Source organism: Rhipicephalus sanguineus, chromosome 6 (genome assembly GCF_013339695.2).
Source record: "Rhipicephalus sanguineus isolate Rsan-2018 chromosome 6, BIME_Rsan_1.4, whole genome shotgun sequence".
Lineage (NCBI taxonomy): Eukaryota > Metazoa > Arthropoda > Arachnida > Ixodida > Ixodidae > Rhipicephalus > Rhipicephalus sanguineus.
This window is the reverse complement of record NC_051181.1, coordinates 118,736,970-118,759,101: the sequence shown is the minus strand read 5'-3', so window position 1 is coordinate 118,759,101 and position 22,132 is coordinate 118,736,970. Positions and strand designations below refer to the sequence as shown.

Below are 22,132 nucleotides of genomic sequence, written 5' to 3'. Positions count from 1 at the left end.
TTCAGCTTGAACGCGGCAGTAAAGCTCGCATACCGCCCCATGGTGAAACGGTGCTTCAACAGACGATCACAAAGCACAGCCAAAAAAACGTGGTGTCGAGTGACGCCGTGACGAGCGACTGGGATGGCGGCGACACGGCTTTTTCAGGAATTATGGGCATGCGTCGGCAGCTTGTTGCTGCGGGATGACAACAGGTCGACCAACAGGCGGCCGCCGCTGTAGCAGTGCGGGATAGCAAAACAAACATGGTGGCCCACAGAGCGAAGCGACCGCATTTTTTTTTTCTTCTTTTCGTCAGTCATGGTGGTTGTGAGTACGTCACGTGCGTCAAAACAGTCTCTTCTATCTAAATAAGGAATGCTTTCATTTAAATCAGTAAATTTACGGCATTAGCGTAGTGATGCCTGCTTTCAGATCACAGAAACAAAGATGGGCGCGTTCAGCTGCCACAGACATAAAACACATGGCGGGCATTCAGTGAAAACTGCGGCATTTGCCTTTACTGCAATCCTAAATGGCACGTTTCCGCCAACGGTGGGCAAAAATTACGAATATGTTTGGTGCGTGCAGTTCACTTGGCGAGTTTGGAAGAGTTATTAACGCAACATTCGACAGATGATAAACGCGATGATCATCGGCTAGACTTGGCACACGACATATCGATGCGGCAAGTTCGGGGTGCGATCATTACGCGGGGAAAAAGAAAAATCGAATTTAGACGACAAAATTTAGGGGTGCGATCATTACGCGAGTGCGATCATTACGCGAGTAAATACGGTACATGTCACAGTTACAGGTTTTAAAATTTTCCCTTTCTTAAAGGAGCACTGACATCAAATTTCAAAGTCGAGATGTGCCCTTCATTCGATTGCTCGGTATGCATAGGTCTCCTTGGCCAAATTTGAATGGCGTCCGTCGCGGGGAAGTAATTTTATTTCGAGGGCAAACAGCGTACGAAAGCTCAACGGAAGATTGATCACGCTGCGACATCGACACTAGTGCTACGTAACAGGTGTGATACATTCCGACCATACCATCCTGAGTGACGATACGCTAGTAACAATGACGTCGACGATCTAAGTGTATTTATTGTGCCGCCGACGCCAGGCGACGCTCTCACCGGCTCTCACTCCCAGCCAGTGGCTCTCCTTGCTGTCCCAATCCGTGCCTGCGATTCATCGTGTCGTACCGACTGATTTGTCGTGTGATCCTCAGCGCGAGTGCGATCAATCGGAGTGACTACGTGGCAGCATGTCTGGGAACCACTGCGTAGTACGGACCTGCTCGTCGAGGCGCGGAAAAAGCGGAAAGTGCGTGGCGTTTCATTACGCGTACGGTACAACACGACCACAAGCTACTGAAGTGAAGCAGCCTATAGATAAATATCATCGCTAACAAGTAACACGTATGTAGCGTTATTAGTGAATGTTAGTTCGTCCGTGGACTTCCTTGCGCTAGCATAATACCGGGTATGTACCGGGTTACTGCAGCCGCAACCGTAAGAGGCCGGATAGGTGGGGCCATCTGGCGGTGCGAAAAAGAACCTGGCAAGCACAGAATTGTTATTGTAGAAACCTATCGTATTCTATTTCTCCGCTGGTGTGCATTCGCTATGCCGATATTACATAGACCCCTTTGCGTATACCGGAATGCCGTGCACACTAAAATTCTCTGATATAGCTAATTGAGACACACCAGCGAGTATGGCCCAAGCTTGCGTCCCCGGGCACCTCCTCATTGCTGCTTGGAACAGCATCCCATTTTTGAATCGCTGTTTTGCAAAGGGTCGAAGCGAAAATGATTCGCGAGGTCGCGTATCGCGGTGATTCTAAGTTCCAGAATGCCGTCTTCAACACTAGTCGATACTTTTGACGGCGATGCTGGTGACAAGGCATGACTGAACGTGCGCGCCTAGCAGACGAAATGTTAGCTGAGCAGCTGATCCCCACGTCACTCCTTTCTGTGGACAAGTGGTAAACTGGGGCGCGGTCTGGAATTGACCGCGAGGGAGCGCTGCCAGCGCTAAGAAATGGCGGGCTTGCAGGCCGTTTTGAATCGTGCTAGATACCGGTGATATAAATCAATAAAACAGATAGCTATTCGTCCCTCAGTTGCACTTTCGGTCGCGAATCGCTACTAGGGGGTAGATAACTACTCGTGGATGCAAAAATCTTGACATGCGTAAATTTGATGTCAGTGCTCCTTTAACCCTTCTGCCGCCTCGCGGGATTCAGCATAACTGATTTGCAATATGCAGTTACATGTTTTGTGTTGTAATTTAACAGAAATGAAGCCCTCCAAATTGATAACAGCATATTCACTGCATTCACTTTGTAAATTTTGTTAGCGGCTATATTCACTTTCGTGGTTACAGTAAAGATGTGTTACTGTAAATGATACTACTTGCAGTGCACATCTGTGCACATAAAGAAATTTATTAGGTGCATGCCTTACTACACATAGTCATGTTGTGCGAACAGGCAGTTTCTCAGTCAACCTTCTCGCAGAGTGATGGTATTCGTTATGTTGTGCATCTGGATACATTTGCATCACATACGAGCTTCAATGTGTTAGAGTTCTAGAGTACATAAGAGAAGCAATGGACACACGCTTGCTTGCTTTAAGCATAACTTTGATGGGAGAGAGTGCAAAACTTATCTTCTAATTTCATTCCAGGCCCAACAGCTGCGCTTTCCACTCAAGCAGCCTGACATGAGGATGGAGTCTGCTGCTAAATTTACTCAGCGCTTCGAGGTAAGTTTTTCAAGGCACTAATTAGATATTTTTTTTTCACCAGATATATATGTAGGAAGTAAGCTTTCAAGGCACGTTTACCTGCTGACATTGACATGCAAAATTTGTCAGCATTCCGAATGGCTTTGGCTTGTTCACAAGTGAAACTTCACAGCGCGTGATGCGAGAGTTATACTGTGTGTTAACAAGACAAGAGAATGTTGTAGGCACATCACAAGACTTGACAGGGTTTTTCTTACACTGTGTCTGTTTATTGTATCTTATTGTGTCTGCATCATTGTAACTTTGTGATGTATAGTAAGCTCTGCAAAATAATGTCACTGTAGACAGAAACTCGTTAAAAGTTATCACCAACAATGCTCCAAGCTACCTGTTGGTATCTGCAAAATAACCCCATCAAAGTAGGTGTTGTCAAATACTATCATATTGACACTAATTTAACTCGCACCTTATTTTACAAGAAAATGAGGGTGAAAATCACCTGCGTGTTGTTAGTGAACACGAAGAAATATTGACAAGAGAAAAAAGAAAGGGAGCTGTAGGTGTTCTGTATAGATAAATGATATGTTGTTCCTTGTGTCGTCACTTTTCTTTTGCATTTTCGTCTTAATCTGCTAATGCACTGCATTTCAGCCAAAGACTGACCTTGAACGAGAAATAAACAAGATCTTGAAAGTCAGTGAAAATGTCACGGCACCAGGAGCCGAACTGACGCCAGCTGAAGAGAAAGCCCTCAAGGCCATGAGCTTGGAAGAAGTAAGTTCTTAATTAAGGCATATTATATCCTGTGTCAAGATTATCCCTGAAGTTTTTAAGTGTTCAAATAACTTTCCAAAGTGCTAGTCATGGTCAATTTTCACCATTCCTTTGAATATAGCCTGTGACATTTCGATACTCAAACCTTTATTCGCCGCCTTAAAGAAAAGGCAATAGCCAAACCATTGACATAAATAAAGCCTATGACCGAAGTAGTTGATTGCTGCCTTTCGAAGCATGCTTGAAAAGCAAACAGTGACAAGCTGTGGACCTTGTAAGAAGCCTAGTTTTAATAGATATACATCAAGCAACGTAACCCAAGCTGGTGTTGTGTGAATGAACACAGTACACTTCACGCAGCAGGCTTCAGGCAATGCATACTTTTTATCTGCTAGTGTATATTTCGTCTTTGTTATAGTTTTGATTTCTTACTTTACACTGCGACTGTTTTGTTTTTCAATTTTAGCTTGGCAAATGCTTTTCTTTCTTTAAATGCTGATCAAAAAGTGGTACAAACAAAGCCCAATTTCATTGGCATAAAATGCTTCACCCTAATAGACGGTTTCAAGATTGCGATAGCAGGAGCACGTGGTGTACCCCAAGAAACTTCCGGTCACCTCATTTATTATTCTGCAACACCGAAGCGTAAATCGTTTTTTTAAGATTTGTCAGAGTAAGGGAACACTCTTTTTCCACTTTCACATAAAAGAAAGGCGCTTATAGTTAAAGACTAACTCTTTTAGTGTTGTGTGTAGCTTAGAAGAATATTTAATTCAAATATTTTGCTAGACACAGGGAGAATAGTGTTGAAACTCTACGGGCTACTCGCCAAGGCTTTTGTTCCCCGCCAATCCTGCTAGCCTACGCCAGCGCAGGAAACCGGAAGCGGTCCAGGGCCTGCGTTAGTAAACAGTGAAACCCTCTATAGCGCAGATATAAAACAGCATCACACAAAATTTTACGTTTTATGTGTGAGGGCATAAGTCGTGAAAAGCTAGCAAATACAGAAACTGAAGAAAAATAAATGTGCCACCATTACGGCCTACCACAAATGGCGCTTTAACCTGGAACATTGAGCACGTGAATGGCACCTTCGTGATTGCGTGGCACCCATGGTACGTTGGAAATTTTGGAGGCAATGTTTAGGGGATGCACACTGCACCCGCTAACCACCGCATGCATGCATCATTTGCTAAAGCACTATTGAAAGGGAAATTAACAGCCCTGTAGTTTTATCAATATTGCTTTTGTGATATGTGCTGTTCATTAAATAAATAGCTTAACCAAAGCGATCTCTAATTGCTGCTTACCTTACAAGCATGTAGAATCATTAATTTTAAAGTTTCTTTTTCTTTTGATTGAGTACTCTTACAAAAAAAAAGCCACTTGGATGGATGTGGGGCTCTGTTTACCATCTGTGCAACATCATAGATGATCGCCTTCATACATTCCGGTATATTTTCTGTGAGATCAATGCAGTTTGACAAATGTGACAAAATATGCTTTTGTTACATATAACCTACTCAGATATAAATTATGATGGGTCGTTAATAAAAGCATCAAATTTCCACTAATTTATGAAAAGGTGTTCAGCACTTTGTTGCAAGAAAGTTAAGTAGGTAGGATGTTGATTTGTACATGTTCGAGTGAGTCGTGCTAATTTCACACTAAATAAATGTGGAGCTGATTAAATAATTGATTGTATTGTGCTTTTGCTTAAAAAGAATTTAACTACCAACTCTAACTGTACGTGCACAGGTTATCTTTGGCTGCAAGCATTGCGAGAAATGAAAGAAGCATATTGTTTCACCATTGTTGTTAGCAGCACGTCAAAGATCCAGACAAACATGGTAGTGTTTTTACTGGTGTAATCAAGTTAAATTAATACAAAATATTTGCAATCACACATCTTAACTGACGAATGCAAATTGTGCTTTTAAATGCGTACACGGCACTTGAAGGGCATACTTACTACTATCAATATGCTTAGCTGTAACACATGCACTACTTTTTATTATTTTTGAAAGATTGATCATAGCTAAGTGTTCAAAGGCATTTCTTTACTCCTGTTGTGTTGTTTTTCTTCTCAGGCTAAGGAGAGACTGGCTGAGCTCAAAAAGATGAGGGCTCTGATGTCCTATCAGGAGATGAAAGCTCGAAGGCAGGGCAAGATCAAAAGCAAGAAGTAAGTGCAAACAATAATTTTATTGCTTGTCTTGCTGAACCTTGTGTGACTTCAACATCTCCTTCGCATGTATCGAGGTTGAGGGAAAGTGACAGTTTGTGTTCAGACTTACGGGGAAACAAATTGGATGTAGTAAGTGATGTGTCGGCGCACTAACTGCATCTAAAATTAGATGGGTCATGATGACAGATCAGAGGGGTGGGGAAGGCAAAGGATTTGTCCATGTGATGTCATTGTAAGAATGAGCAAGATGAGGTCTTTAAATTGATTGAATTAAGTGATACAAACAGATAAATCAGCATTGTAAAGAAGGCTTGCCTTCTTTGTTACAACCTGCTGCAAGTAAGGGTGGAGCCTACGTCTTCTGGATTACGTGTTCATTGCTTTACTGTATTTAGCTACTACAGCAGCGGCTGCTCACTTTCCTGGCCGCTTTCTTTGGTAGTATGTAAAACCTTGTGTATTTGGTCTACTTAGTATTGGGGCAAAAACATCTCATTAAACAAATGTTGAATTATTGGGGGTATCATGACAACAATAAACAAATGCCTACTACTTCACGTTTTTTTGCTGAGTGAGGCTGAATGTGCTTTCTAATTTGCACAAAAGCAGTGCACAAGCTTTAATTTTTTTCGTCTCGTCACTGATCAGTGTTTGTAACAGCAAAAGTCTTGTGACACTCCTGGCAGTGCAGCCATGGCACAAGTTGCGTGTTTTCATCAGAGACATAGTTTTCACTAGTGTGCGCAGATCCCGATTATTTTTCCGTAGTAGGCTGGTTGACAACTGATCATTCGTCTGCCATGATGTAGCTGGCAGATTAAATGCCAGCGTACAGGTCGTTCTAGAATTGCTCTCATCCTTGACAGCTTCTGCCGTATTTGTGACATTGTAGGTGGATTGAATTGTGTCAGAACTAAATTATTGCTTGATGCTACTGCAGTGCAATCTGCGATTAACATGATCATGAATGGTGGCCATGCAGTGCCACTGCGCACTGGTTCAGAACTAGTGTTGGCCACAACTTCTTCCAGTGAAACTGTGTTTGCTGAAAGCAAGTACATAGTCATGTCAGCACGAGCACTGAATACACTCGTTTCTCCAATAGTCGTCACTTCCGTACTCCTTCCTTTTCTCTGTGCTTTTGCAATGCAAATAATTAATCTCCTCTAACACGCCCATTTTTCTATGCTTTGTATGGACGTAAGGATACTCTGTCAATTCTTGCAAAGCCACACCTGGCTGAGTGACCAGTAGAGGAGAAACACCTGTATTAAGTTTTGTTGCCTTGTACTTGTGACTGTAGCTTTTAGTTGTTGTGGCTTGTCACTTCCACCAGGTATCATCGTATCCTGAAGAAAGAGCGTCTAAGGAAAGAAATGAAAGAGTTCGAAGAGCTCAAGGAGAAGGACCCTGAGCTTGCCATCGAGAAGTTGAAAGAACTCGAAAAGCAGCGAATCTTGGTGAGTCTGCACTGGCATTCATTGGCACATGCAGGAATTGGTAGATCGATACTGGTCTCTACGCATATTCAACCAAATTTTTATGTCCCGTAAGGATTTGCAACTCCTGCATCAGGTTTCACGTGGCCACTTATGTTAATAGAGAGTTTCAGTTGAGTGTTCTTATGGCCCGCTCTGCTCATCAACTAAGCGCAAAAGCATACAGCCAGCGGTCTGTAACTGCTGCCTTATGCTACACTCTTGCACTCAGAAACAGTATTTGAGGTGTTCTTCGGACACACAACAATAATCATCATCTATCTCACGTGCTTTCTTTACGCTATCGCTGCGAACTTTTTAGTCATGAACAGCTCACGTGCTGGAAGTGTGAGGCATAGAGTTTCCTACAATACTTACTAGAGGGAACTCTGGCGCTAGTGTCTATGGGAGCTGCAATGCATGACGCTTCAGCCAGCATGGGAATGATGGGTAGTACACAAATTTGTCTAAACTTCGTACTTTCGGCTCCGTTTGGCTCCGCATCAGCTGCATCCGCTTTGCCGAAAAACGAAGTTCAGCAAAAGTCAGCAGTTTCACTTCGCCACTTTAACTTCTTTAGGCTCAGCTATTCAAATCTGGTCACAAAGTTCACAACGATCCATTCTTTTATCCGAAAGAAAACCAAAACACGGCAATAAACAAAGCCACAGGTACGTTTGAAGCCGCAAGCACGAAGACTAGGCAAATTTGTGTACTACCCATCATTCCCATGGTAGCTGAACGATCGCAGCGCCAGAGTCCCCTCTAGTTCATTTTAGGAAACTCTATGGTGTGAAGTAGCATTCTGAATAGGAAAGTGAGAGTGCACAGCGTTTGAGAAAGCATGCAAGCAAGCCAGATGACTTATTGTCGCTTGCAGAAACAGATCTTAAGTACGCTCATTTTTCTTGGAATGTAACACAGTTGCACCCTTTAGGGCGTCTTTTTGTCCAACAAGGAATAATCCTCGTCTGTCTCGGGTGCCTTTCTCTGCCTAAATCCCACAGGCCTGGTACTTTCAGGTCACAAACATCGGGTGGACTATCGGCATGACATGCAAGCATGCAAATAGCAAGCGCAGAGTTTTCAAGAAAGGAAATGCAAGCAAACCACTTGATGATTATCGTTGTAGGATGATGAAGACCCCCCAAAAAGTGCAAATCGTTTCAAGAGTGTAGTGCTCTTGATTCAAGATGGCTTCTTGTAGGAAACTGCACAGGCAGCGTGTTTCACTGCGGTCATCGGGTTGCACACTGGGCATGTCCTCCTCCTGAAATTTCTTTCTACTAGAAGATTCCTAGCGTAGAATGATACTTGACAACTCCCGCCTGCTCAGGCCCCACTTCACAATCAGGGGCATGCTTCCTCTGAGAAAGAACAAAAATATCATGGTTATGTCACTGACTGCAGCTTATGTTTCGCTATGTAGCCCAAGCCACAAGAACCTGAAGATAGGCTGTTAACACGTTGCAAGTACACATTTACATATTTCATAAAACTAAAAAGACGTACAAGGATGTTTTTGCGACTTTGTAAAATGAAAATACAGTAGACTCTCATTAAATGGAACCTGAAGGGACCAGGAAAATATGTTCCGTTAACAAGAATTTCGTTTACTGAGAGATGAACTGGGTTGAAACATTCAGGTATGAAACCAAATAATACTAAAGGCAGTTGTTCCATTTAAGCAGCAATTCCGTTTAACAGATTTCCTTTTACTGAGAGTCCACTGTGTCTAGTAGACTCTCGTTGAACGAAACCTGAAGGGACTAGGAAAATTGTGTTCCACTTGGCAGGAGTTCCGTTTAGTGAGACATGCACAGGAGTGCTGAATTGAGTATGAAACTAACTATATTAGAGGCAGGTGTTCCATTTAAGCGGCAGTTCCATTTAAGAGATTTCTATTTACTTTGTTTTTGTTTTGTTTTTTTTGCACTATTATTTGTCGGAGGGTTCTACATGTACGAAAGATCCACTACACGGAGAGGCTGCCCCTCCTATCTGTGTTCACACAAGTTAAAAATCCACCCGCCCTGCAGCTCGGAGAGCACACCGAGTGACTGTATGTCATGCCATTGTAGGGTATTGCAGTCCTTCCGAGCTGTTTGCAGGGACTGGTGTCATTTCCCCTAAAGCTACAAAACGTCTCCTATCCCCCGAAAGGAGCAACACTCACCCTGTGCAACTGCACAGGAGTGTTGCAGGACCTTCTTGCACGTGACAGAGGGCGAGGAGGCTCACTGAAAAAGACATCATGGATGCCCAGTGGGTACCGAACATGCCCGACTAAAATACATACACTCTAATGAATGGGATAGCCCAACTCCATATTTGATTAGTGTGGCTCATAGTGGTAGCTCCGAGCTCTGAGGTTCAGTATCATTAAAGACTAGTTTAGCTTGCGGTGTCGAGTTCATCATTGGTACTAATACAGCTTGAACACGTTTTTCTGCATCTCTTTTATGGCTGTCAAGTGATTAGAACCTATGTTCCTTCCTGCAGGAAAGAGTGTCGTTGAGGCATAAAGGCACAGGCAAATGGGCCAAGCAGCAAATGCTCAGGACGAAGTACAACCAGGAGGTAAGTTTGTGCTTTGAATAAAAAATTATCGAATGCTATGTGTCGCTGCCCACATTTTTGTTACATTTCTTTAGGTTCATGCACAACGTTTCTGCATCTGTATTTGTGGGTTCTAGTGTGTTTCTTAGGTTTAAAAAAAAAATATGCTTCTGGAAATAGTGCTGTGCCTTTCAATGAATGTATATTTCTAGGGATGGGCGAATATTCGGGCGTTTCGAATATTCGAACGAATATTACAGTATTCGAATTTGCTTCGATACAAATTTAGATTATTCAAAATTTCGAAGTATTCGAAATGGACGAATATATGTATATACATTTGACCGCACATAACCCCCTGTAAAGGCGGTTTCACTGCAGCATCTGGTTGTTGTGCCGTGAAACAACCCATCCAGGGAAAATCTGCACTGCCGCAAAGCCACACTTCAGGGTTAAATGTACATTTTAACTTTAAAAGCGTGTTATATGGGCTTATATGCGCTTTTTTAAATTGTAACGTATTGCACCACTTATAACCCTACTTCTATTCAAATCTTGATACTATTCAAGGCTGCTTCATTTCAAACCAAAAAAGTGACATTCACTCACATACCTATTTCCAATCCTTAAGAATATTGTGCAAGGGTCATGACAAAAATGCTCATTTTTCTTAATAATATGCAGTAAATACTATTCAAACTATTATATTCGAAATTATTCAACCAAATCGCTATTCGCTTCGGATTCGCTTCGAACCTCAAATTCACTATTCGCCCATCCCTATATATTTTTAAAGAAATATTTTAAAAGGAGCTGATAAGAATGAACATAGAAACATTGCAATGTTTACACTTTCCTGATTCTTCGTCAGCACAGCATTTTCTCTCGACTAGGATGGTGGCAATTGTGGTGGTTTCTTTTATTGGTCTTTTTTTTATATTTCTTTCTGTGATTTGCTTGTGGTAACAAACGGGTGGCCTAGAGTCGTGAAAGAAGATTGACAAGGCAGGCGAGATGCATTAATAACCTCTGTTTTCTCATTTGCTCTGAGATTCAAGGTGTGTGTGCGTGCAAGATTACAAGCCTTTGTTCGTGAGCAACTCATGGTCACAATCAATTGCCCATTAGTAGCTGACACTGTTGCATCAGCTATGATGTCATTCACAATGCCGAATGAAAGTGGCCTTAGAAGCTTCTGTAGAGAACAAGTGACCTATTGTGATCGGTTGTGAGGTTTTTGTTGGCTTGAGGCATTAGCGTTGTAGATTAGAAAGTTCGTGCTCTATGGTTGCCAAGCCTGCTAAGCTTATTGACCATGTGTAACGAAGAGTGTTGGTGAAGGAAACGGAGATCTGAGGTAACAAAAGCCCAAGCAGTCAGAGTGTCGTTTGTGCCAGCTAACTTAATCTTTCATTTTCCATTTCTAAAGGTTGTACAGTGAGTCTTACATTTGCGTTCTCTCTTTCTTTTCTTTTTTTTCTTTAATTAAGAGTCGAGAAGCACTACTGAAGCAGTTGGAGCTAAGTCGGCAACTGACACAGAAACCCCTAGTTGAATCATCTGATGACGAGGATGCAATGGATTCTGCTGCTGCTGCTAGAGAAGTTGCGGCCACACATACTGGAGAGCTAGAAGCGAGCTTCTTCAGCTCGGCTAACCCGTGGCTAAAGAACCCAAGTGGAGCACGGCCAAGCACAGAAATATCCAATGGCGAAGTTGCTGAAGACGTTGAAAGTGAAAAGGATGCTGATGCTGTCTTGGCTGACAGCAGTGAAGAAGGTGGCGATAAAAACAGTGACGAGGGGCAGGCGGAGCAGGCAGACAGCATGACAAATGGGCAAGAATGCTTAACCACTGAGAAAGCAGCCGTTGAAGCCGAAGCAGCAAGTTGCATGACCAACGAAAAGGAAGAAAAAAGCGTATCATCCTCAAAGCCGAAACGCGGTGGCCAAGCGAAGCAAGGCTCAGTCAAGAAAGGCGCAAAAAGGAAGCTAGCTTCAGTAACGAAGAGCGGAGGCAATGTCAGTGCACAGCCTTTGAAGCCGCCCTTAGAAGAACAAGAGGTCGTTAGCATTGACCGGGTGTTTGATTCTCTTAATGAAGGTGCTACGAAGAGGAGGAAGAAGATGAAGCCAGGCCAGAAGAAGAGGAGGAACGAGATCAATAAGTTCACTGTGACATCTAATGAGAGAAAGGAGGCTAGCAAGGAAGGTAACAACAATCCTAACAGAACAATGGAAGACCCCGAAATCACTGAAAGCGAAGCTCGGCTCGACGAGACATTGGAAAGGAAGCAGACTCTGAAAGACCTCGAAAGCTTTAGCCAAGAGAAAACGCCAAAGCCGGCAGCAAAGCACTCCTCAGTCCCACAGCCGGCCCATTCGGAAGCGAAACCGGACAAAGTAGAGGTCGACCCAACAAAGTTTCTCGAGGTGAAACAGCAAGTATTGAAGTCCAGGGCTCCGGACCTGGGTGGAACTGCCGAAGATGCCTTGGATGATGAGGATATTGAGAAGGAACAGGCCGTTACTATTGCTGAAGCATTCGCAGATGATGATGTCATCAGTGCTTTCAGGTGAGTGGTTGCACTGATACATCTGCTAATGCATATAACGAATTACAGCTTCTGTGTTTGTTTGTGATACAATCTTCAATGTCACTTAGAGGGTCCGTTAAAAGTAGAAAGAAATGCTGTGGGCCGGGGCACTCAACATCCAGTAAACCAAGGTAGCAGATGCAAGCTGTTATTATAGACCTGTGCAGTCGTATACTTGATTTAGGTGCAATGGCAGCAGTGTTCAAATGCTTAAAACTGTATGAAACATACCTAAATGGTGCAGAGATGTCCTCGTGGCAAAAATTAAAATGCACGGGGTGATAGTGCCCTTCACCTTAAACCAAAATTGTGTGTTGTTTCGGGCTTGTTTTTGTAAAACAGTGGTAAGAATTCCACCATGACACTGGAAGATGACACTCACTGTGCACGCACAAAGTTTGTTAAAAAGTTTAAGTTACATGTGACTCACTTTTCTGTATAGTTTCTCTGTCAGTGAAAGCTACTCCCTGCAGGGAAGAGAAGAAAGCGCAGGTGAAGCAGGATACACCGCAGGGCGTTGACCTCTTCTTGCCTGGCTGGGGATCCTGGGGTGGTGGCGGCATCAAGGTAGACCAGAAGAAGAGACGTAGGTGAGTGGTAATCTGCTGTCATAAGGTTTTCGAAGGTGTTCCATTAGCGAGTATCTTTCATCGAACTCACCTTGACGTCAGCTTCACTTGACACTACACCTGTCTCATCAAATGAGTGAATCAGCCTTGCAAACGTTGCAGGTAAAAAGGAACCAATTACAGTTACTTCCTCCAAAAATGTAGTCGTACCAGCTTAAAAATGTAATTGAAGAAAATGAAAAGTAGTGGATTACTTTTATGTCACTTTCCTCGCAACTTCTGTTAATGTTTTATAAATACGGTAAAAGGTACAAACTGTCCAGGCTATTTCACTGCATGATCTGCAGCACCTCACGCTTTGTTTATCTTCATTAGCAAGTGTTAAGGGAAATTGGCAACCAGCTGTTTGTAGCATGGTTATTATCAATACGAAACGCAGATTATGGAAGACTTACTATTGAGGAATGCAAATGTCAATTTCTGACCGTCACACAGAGACTCTTGTGTGTGTCATGCCCTGACTAAATTTCACTGCCTTGCCTACAGGTTCTTCGTGAAGCCTCCCCCGGCACCTCCAAGGAAAGATCAAACACTTGGCAACGTTATCATCAGTGAAGCCAAGGACGAAAAACTTGAGGCACACCAGGTGAGGGGCCGTTTGACAATCTCATCCATGTTAGCTGTAATTGTGTCACATTTCTGCGTAAAGTGTTGCTTCTGTGGTAGTGAGGAGCGTTGCCACGTGTTTGTCAGAAAGAAAAGGTCACGCTGAGCACAAGCTGGAGCTCATTGTGGTAGCTTAGCCGCTAAGGTTTCATGACTTTAAGCTTAGGGATGTGGGTTCCATTCCCGGCCTCAGCGGCCCCATTTCAGTGGGGATAAGACGCAAGAAAACCTGCTTACTTATGTTCAGGTGCATGTAAAGAACCCCTGGTGGTCAAGAACCCGGAGTTCCCATTACGGCATGCCTCATAGTCGCATCGTGGTTCTGCTGCATTAAACCCCTGAATTTAATACTACATACTAGTATTTTAGTGTGAGTGTTCAAGTGATACCAACACCACACGGCAGAGCTGACATAAGGAAGCTTAGAGAACTAAACTATGCCTCTATTACTGGTGTCTTAACCAGTTTTAACATTTGCCAGTGGTGCAATGCAGGCTTAGAACCCTTTTGACCATGGCCAAAGTGTATGGTATCGAGCACAACTGCATATCTGACCACTTCTAAACATTGCACTCTGTCTTCGGGAGTGAAATAAAGCACCCCCACTCTTTTCTTTTATTTTGTTTTCTTTTGCGTACAACATAGAATTGACAAGGCTTCATTTCACTGCCTTTTTACTCTTCGAAGATTTAAAAGCTTCTGTAAACGAAAAAAAAAATACAGAGAAATGTAGTCCTTTTGTGAATAGAAGCTTGGTCCTATTCATTTCTTTATGTTCGGGAATATAATCTGTGACTGCCAGAGAACTGTATCTGATTACATATGAAATGTATTCAAAAGGAAAAGATGACGTTACATTCGCCACTGTCGAGGTAATGGTTGGCATGGGGCTCTTAATTGAATAAGTATGGCATGTTGCTTAGACATCATACTAATGCTGTAATCTTTAATTCTGAAAAATGCTGAATGTTGGGTATTGAACTGAAAAAGGGCTTATAAATGGTTACGATAACTTAGTATTGCACCACCTCATTCTTGCAACTTAAACAGTCCAGAATTGCTCTTTTGCTGCTGGGAATTGTTGTTATAAATGTCTTCTTACTAAAAGGATGCACACACACACAGTATGCAGCAGTCTGCCAGAACATGCATTATGGCAAATTCACGCATGAGACGAGTTGCTGCTTGATACCGAAGGTGGTGTCTCTGTCAACGTTGTTGAACTTATAACTGACCCATGTCAATGTTGCTTCTTGCTCATGACTTGCTATGTGAGAAAACCTAGGTAGCTTTTAGGCCTGATGGTTGGTCTGGACTGCTTATTGTAGTGTTCACAAACTACACCCTTTTTTATATTAGTAGTTGTGCCCTTTTGTCACGCTCTAATACTCCCTGGGAGACGTTTTAAAACTCGGAGTACAACCAACATTTCTGACTAGTCGTGGCAGGGTATCTAAGGAGCACCAGTGACACCGGTGTCATTGTAAAAGAAAATTAAATGTTTTTTTTTTCCCACCATGGCATATTGGTGGCTATACCAACACTGGTAAGCGTGAGATCACGGCTTCAAAGCCCAGCTGTGGCAGCCTTATTTCAGTGGGGGTGAAACGCAAATCGCTGTGTACCTGCCTTGAGTGCACGTTAAGGAACCCCAGGTAGTTGGAATTTATGTATTTATTCACTACACCCTGCCTTGTGGTGAAGTTATGGTTCTAGTACATGAAACTCCTGATTTTAGTTTAATTATTTCTTTAAAGGGACGCTAAAGAGAACAAAGATTTTCCTCATATTAGTAAATGACTCTTTCACGATACGAAAAACACCGCGCTTGCTGCAAGAACACTCTCGGTAGGCGAAAAAATGCACAAAAAGGAAATGCGGGTGGCGATGCCACCTTGAGGTTCCCGCATCCATCACCGTGACATCAAAGACTTTGTGTTCTAGGACCTACATAGTCTTTAATTGGTAAAAATGAAGTACATTGTCTTCTGAGGGAGCTGGAGGCTTAACATACGTTGTTTCCGGAAATTTCGTTGAGCCAATGTGGGGGGGGGGGGGGGGGCAAAATAATGTTACAGGGGAAATATTGTTACGGAAGTATCGTTACAGGGGAAAAAACACTGAAATTCATGCTGTCACTGCCGGAGATTTCGGTGGGGAACCTAAAAGTGAAACTGTTGACATTGATTTCCTTATCTATTAATGAAGCTACGGTGGTGGAATTAATGAGACTAGAGTTTTCAGGGGCTAAGTTAACTTAATCAGTCTAAACCAACTTATTGTTTCACTTTATAGTGTCCCTTTAACACCTTCTCTTTCCTTTCTTTTCCCTTTTTGTACACCGTTCCATCATTTGGATAGATTAGTAACTCCCTTCCTTATCATTTCTGAAAAATTGGCTGGCATCTCAATAGCGCTGGGACCCTGAATAATTGTTAGATTTTTGGGCATCCTGCTTTTCTGACATATTTCTTTCCTTGTCAGTTTCGGTCTTGAATTGATTAACGCTGTTAATAAAGGCTGCGCAACGTTCTTGTTTTGCGTTCTGCAGGTTGACGCACTGCCATTCCCGTTCAACAACGTCAGCCAGTTTGAGTCGGTGATCAGCCACCCCGTAGGCAGCTTGTGGAACCCTGAGACATCCTTCAGGGAACTGACCGCACCGAAAGTCATTGCCAAAATAGGACAAGTCATCGACCCCATAGACAGAGATGCCCTGACGGTCAAGAAGAAAGAGAACATTGTAGACAAGCTCCTGGAGCAGAAGAAGGCTGCGGCGAAGCAAAAGCAGCAGCCACAGCAACGGAGGAAGAAGAAATGAAGATAGGCACCGACAGGTAACGTGGATTTCTCGTTATCCTTATAATTGCAATGTAAGCTCCAATGCAGTAGACTCATTTATCAGAAACTGAAGGGGCCGGGAAAATATGTTCCATTTAGCAGGAGTGCCATTTACTGAGAGATTAAGGGACCCCTGACACCAAATTTGGAAACTCGAGATGCTTGTGTTGTTTTATAGTCCTGCACGCGTGGGCACTTCTGACCGATTACGAATGACGAACGTTGCCGTTAAGATATCTTAATTTGGTTTTAAAGTAAGCGTGAGGGCTTATCTGAGTTTTCAGCACCTCGCGACATCGCCACTAGTGTGACGGAGACAGAGGCCCCATGTGACATTTCACAAGTAAAATGAGTATTGTCAACTTCAGAGAAGACTTGCGGGGCGCACACAATACCCTGACTGGCACCCGGCGAGGACTGTTGTTTGTTGCCCCTCTCACTGTGTTGTCCGGCAGCTCTCAACGTAGTTCTGGCTGCTTCGGCCAGGAATGCTTTTTTTTTTTTTCTGGGTAGGGGAAGAGAGGCGGGGGGCACGTACTTAACAATACCGAAGCACCTGCATCGTTTCATTCTTTAGCGCGCATTGGGGCCCCGATTTGAAAACTGCGCTTTCAACGACACCAAAGCTTGACTGCACGTGATGTTAGGCGCTCCCCCGCTGTGGGGCGCTTGTTTCTTATGGTATTAGGTGGGCGTATTGAACTTACGTGATATTGCTCTCAATTAATGATGTTAACATTAATTACAATGCGTTAGAGCATTTACAATTCAATTCCAGGATTACCAGACACAAAGCTACAAATTACAATAAAAAAGTCGCAGACAAAACTTTCGCTGTCAGGGGTCCTTTAAAAAAGGTGCGAAATTCAAGTGCAAAACCAATCATATTAGAGGCAGTTGTTTCAATTAAGCAGCAATTCCGTTTAAGAGATTTCCGTTCACTGAGAGTCTACTGTATATAATGCAGAGGCCGATTTTCTGAGCTCTCAGAAGCATATTTTGGCGAAAAAATTAGAGCTCACTCAGACTCACTCAAGAAATATATTTTGCTCTGAGTGCTGACTCATACTCAGACACCCAAAGTTTTCCTTAACCGGACTCACTCAGACTCACTAAACTTTTTCTCAGCCGGACTCACTCGGACTCATACTCACCAGCATACTCAGTTGGACTTACTTAGACTCAGACTCGCAGCTTGACCTGAGTCTGAGTGGGCCTGAGTGAGTCGACTCATGAGTCCGTTAGTGTACAATTAGCTTTTTTGATCATGGTGTCAATTCTTTAATGCCACTAGTATATCAAATAATCGGTGCTCTCCGATACGCCATTTGGTCTTGTACCGTCCAATACAAGTTATCGGTGGTTTCAACCCAGTAAGGACACTTTTTATGAAATGTGCGACTCAGAGGGGATATTTCTATCATGAACTTCCCATAGAAGAGTTTGCGGAAGAAGTCATAGCACCCCCTCAATTCATGCCTCTGATCAATAATTACATTGAGTATTGAGATGGTGCATGAACGCTTGTGCGTTGAGATATATGTGAATAGACTTGAGTATGAACTTAAGCCTATATAAGGTTGATAGTAATGCTGAACATGAGTAGATAGGACCATAGGTCGGCAATAACAGGTGGAGCTCACTCAGACTCACTCAAGAAACATATTTTGCACTTAGGGCTCACTCGGACTCAGACTCACCAATATTTTACTCAACCAGACTCACTCGGACTCAGACTCACTAAAACTTTCATCAGCTGCACTCACCCAGACTCACTCAGACTCACGGCCCGATCTGAGTCTGAGTGAGTCGACTCATGGGTGAGTTTGCCAACCTATGCTGAGAAGTAAGTGCGATATTTTTGCTTGTGTAAGCTGCCCTGGAAGTGTGCAAAGTGTCATAGCAAGTTCAGAACTGTCGGTCATTCAAGCAGCGACATGTATAAAGCACCTGGGTCTTCTAGCACCTGTAAAGTGTTATAAGCTGTGCCTCAGTGTCACCACAGTTATCGCTTGCCTCGGAGCTTTGAACCTAACAGTCACCCTTAAAGAAAGACTTTGTGTGTAGCTATGTTCCTTGTGTTACAGGCAGCAACTGCCATTGGTTCTGAGCTGCTTCTTGGTGCTATGTTATTGAACAAAAAGTTTGTTGACCAGTCACTTACCGTGTAACCTTGTTTACACTCTGTGGCTATAATGTTTTATATTGCTGAGGACAAGGTTATGGGTTTGATTCCCAGCTGATGCAGCTGTGTTCTTGTTCGGGCAGGACATTAAAGAATGAAATACTTGAGTGCTGTGTTTGAGGTGTGCATTTAAGAAACCCATGTCAATCAAAATTAATCTTGAGCACTCTACTATGTCGAACTCAAATATATCGAATCTGAAGGGGGATGACAAAATAATAGGATATATTGCTAATTCACTATTGGAAATATTCTAAGCCCCCAGGTGGTGGAGTTTACGCACATCAATTCACTTGTTTTGATTGCTATTTTTCACTGCATTACTACATGGTTGCGTTGCAGTAGAGCTTGCTGTAGGGAATTTGTTATGGAGTACATATAAGACCTACTGCACAAACCATGCGTATTTAGGCAAATACCCCTGTCATTTCATCCTTCATGGCAGCTATTTCCTTTTAAGTTCGATACCGTGTGTGACAGTATCAGCCAAAACAGTGCAGTTTCGTTGGTGTTGATATATAATGCGTGAGCTATGTTCATGTGTTGCGCTTGCACTTGCACGAAGGACACATAAAAGGCAAACTTGTTTTTTACGCCGGCAGAGAATCGACTTTATTCTCGTTTTTAAGAAAAACTGCTTATTCTGTCCTAATATACTATATGTACATATACTTTTTTTTTGACACACAAGCAAGCAGCAGATTGCAGTTTCCACGCTCTTTCTTTCAGCATTTTTTTTTTAGTACATTCACGAGCGATCCATAAAGTCTTATCGCCCCTTTCTCTCTCTCTTCCTTCTTTGCAGGAATGCAAGCATGTTCACGCCTTCACGAGGAATGAAGTGAACCTGTATAATATGTACATATTAAAATAAATACACACTGCGGCATGTACAAACACAGGCAATGGTTTCTTTACACATGGGTAAGACATACCCTGCAAGCATCCCTCACATGTACACAATAATTTGATAGTGTGTGTGTGTGTGTTTCAAGTTGTGGAGCATTGCATATCGAAATTGGTTCTCTGGCCTAGGATTTTTTTTTATGTGTTTGCTCGCATGTACAATCTGAAAACTACCTATTGCTTGCTAAATTGCCGATTATGAAATGGGGTGTGGTAAACCTAGCATCATTAGCGTGCGATTGGCTGTTTCTGGTGGTACTAAATTGTGGCTATGCATCACACTCGACATGATCTCTACTTTATTTTTTCATGATTCGCATGAACAAAACGAATTGCAAATTCTATTTTTTTTACGAACAACGCCCTAGCAATGCTTGCTACGGAACGCTACAGTAGGCTTCCGTATAAGATAGTAATCTTTCCTCTCTCTCTCCTTTTTTTTTCTTGTGAAAATTTCTTGGCAAGCACAAGCTAGAAATCTTAGGATTGTGTGTAATTTGTTTTTTGTTTTCTTACACACAGTGAAGTGATTCTAGTCGACTGATTGCAAAAGCACACAAAGCCAAAGCGCTTTCTTTTCTCATATGCAATATAAGATGGATAGCACAAAATCAAAGGTCACACATGGAAGTTTGGTATTATGCCTATGACTCTCACTAGATTGTTCAGAACATTATGGCACTAGTGGCTTGTTTTAGTAGGCTTAACGCTGGTGCACTACTATAGCAAAGTCAGCACTGTTGGACTCATGAAAGCATTGCCAGCTGCAAAGTATCCTATGTTGAGTGTGCAGAGAAATCATCCCCATAAATGTGTTTGTGAAGATTGATGCTGGAAATGCCTTCATTTTTACGGAGACAAACTAGAAATGTGCGTTTTTCTTCCTGCAACAACCGAAGAACTTTCATATTCACACGTGCACACTTTCGTGTTTCAAGCCAAACATTGGCTTTGCCTTGAGCTTTTCTTTTGGAACGGCCGGTTGGAACGTGAGAAATCCTGTGTTTCTGCTGGTGACTTTTTTCTTTGTTGCATCTTCATTCAATGCAAAGTTCTTCAAAGTTGAAAAAAGACATGTCATTTGATATAGCGCTCTTACAGGCTCCGTTGTACGTTCTATTAAAATAATTTTAGCATAGTGGAGACGTACGAGCATAGATGCATGCCAAAATACCAGAGAGTGCATCCGACATCAGCACTGTTATCAGACATGAAATGCTAAAATTATCCTTGTCTTCCGTGTCTTTTTTTCTCTTCAGTGGTGCAAACATATAGTATTTGTAATGGTTCAGTTATTGCATATGTCCATTCACATAAGTTCATAAGTGTAACAGGGCCATTGTAGCTAGAAGTCCTGGGCGCACTTTTTGAACATAATGTCACTAGATGTCATGAGTACCATTGTTTGCTTCATTCATCTGTTTCCTTTTTTGTTGTGTGTGTGTGTGTTGGTGTTCACTCTTTTGTTTCTCCACTATGCTAAATCTGCTTCTGGCAATCTGCTTCAGGCAAGTAGCAGATTGCTTCTGGAATCTGCTTCAGGCAAGTAGCAGATTGCTACTTGCCTGAAGGCTGTGTTATCCCTTATCTGTAATATACCAGTGGTATGTGATACGCCAACCTCAGTGAACTCAAGAACAAGCGTTCACACACCTTGAGATATTCAGTGACAGGGAATGCATTGGTAACTGCAGCAACAGTTGGGCTGCTTCCGCTCTTAATGCACATAAAACGAAAGTACCTGACGTAACACTTGCCTCAACTCAGTGTTAGAACATTGTGAAGTTTTCTTCTGTTTTCTGAATGTCATTGAATGCCACTGAACATTAAGAGTAGTGCAACAGAAATGGCCAAATGATATTGACCTCTGACATTGCGAGATAATTATAATATGCCACAAATGGTATAACGTGAAGATCACAAGAGTACATCACTGTTTTACATCATCACAGTTTTTTGTGCAATTTTGCCATTCATAATTCAGTTTTTCTTTTCTTTTTCACCAACATCATTTCCCCTTTGAAACAGTCACAGAAATCTTTTTTTTTTTTTTGCAGCCGTACTGAGGGACAGACTAGCAGTCTAACTGTGAAACTGAAATTTGGCATTGCATCTAGCATGCAGTACTAGTTTGTCTCCAATTCTTACAATATGTTACAGTTGCAGATGATGGAGCGGTGTGGTGAAGGTCACGGGGATGCCACTCACAGTTGCAGTCTGGAACAAGTTTTCAACATTTCAGCTCGTTCTTTTCTGCCCTCAGCTAGTCCGCAATTGAAAGCAAAGCACACAAAACTAAGATGACGACGAAAAGTCACATTCACAAGCACACACACACATGATGATGATGCAGTCCAGTTCGTAATGGTTGAAAACACCGGTCATGAGTCCCTTTGCGTCCTTTCTTTGGAGGTCTGTCCAGCTATATGCACTCGCGCACATTCAGTCATTCAGTTCGATGTTAAAGAGTTCAGTTGCCACTTCCTCCTTGGCAAGGCTTCTGTGATAAAGCTGGCAGCTCTGGGAGGCTCCGTCTAGTTTCCTTCGGTGATGTCACGGCCTGTATTGGAGCACCGCACTGGTCTCGTTCACTTCTTTTGATGAAGTCCATCTTGGTTTTCTATCCAAGTGCAG

At 42.7% G+C, this 22,132-nt stretch overlaps 2 protein-coding genes across 2 annotated transcripts in view; one reads left to right on the top strand and one right to left on the bottom strand.

The window, feature by feature from the left end:
• Nucleotides 1-19,491, top strand: part of LOC119396259 (U3 small nucleolar RNA-associated protein 14 homolog A) — a 25,691-nt gene extending 6,200 nt beyond the window's left edge. Inside the window, exons 7-16 of the mRNA XM_037663393.2 lie at nt 2,677-2,754; nt 3,388-3,510; nt 5,601-5,695; nt 7,035-7,158; nt 9,679-9,756; nt 11,226-12,310; nt 12,805-12,921; nt 13,447-13,546; nt 16,118-16,403; nt 19,398-19,491. Of these exons, the coding sequence (XP_037519321.1) occupies nt 2,677-2,754; nt 3,388-3,510; nt 5,601-5,695; nt 7,035-7,158; nt 9,679-9,756; nt 11,226-12,310; nt 12,805-12,921; nt 13,447-13,546; nt 16,118-16,387 (2,070 nt within the window). The 3' untranslated portion in view covers nt 16,388-16,403; nt 19,398-19,491. The remainder of the gene's footprint in view (nt 1-2,676; nt 2,755-3,387; nt 3,511-5,600; nt 5,696-7,034; nt 7,159-9,678; nt 9,757-11,225; nt 12,311-12,804; nt 12,922-13,446; nt 13,547-16,117; nt 16,404-19,397) is intronic.
• LOC119397495 (aryl hydrocarbon receptor) overlaps nt 19,382-22,132 on the bottom strand; it is a 152,766-nt gene continuing 150,015 nt past the window's right edge. Inside the window, exon 13 of the mRNA XM_049416584.1 lies at nt 19,382-22,132. Coding sequence (XP_049272541.1) covers nt 22,119-22,132 — 14 coding nt within the window. The 3' untranslated portion in view covers nt 19,382-22,118.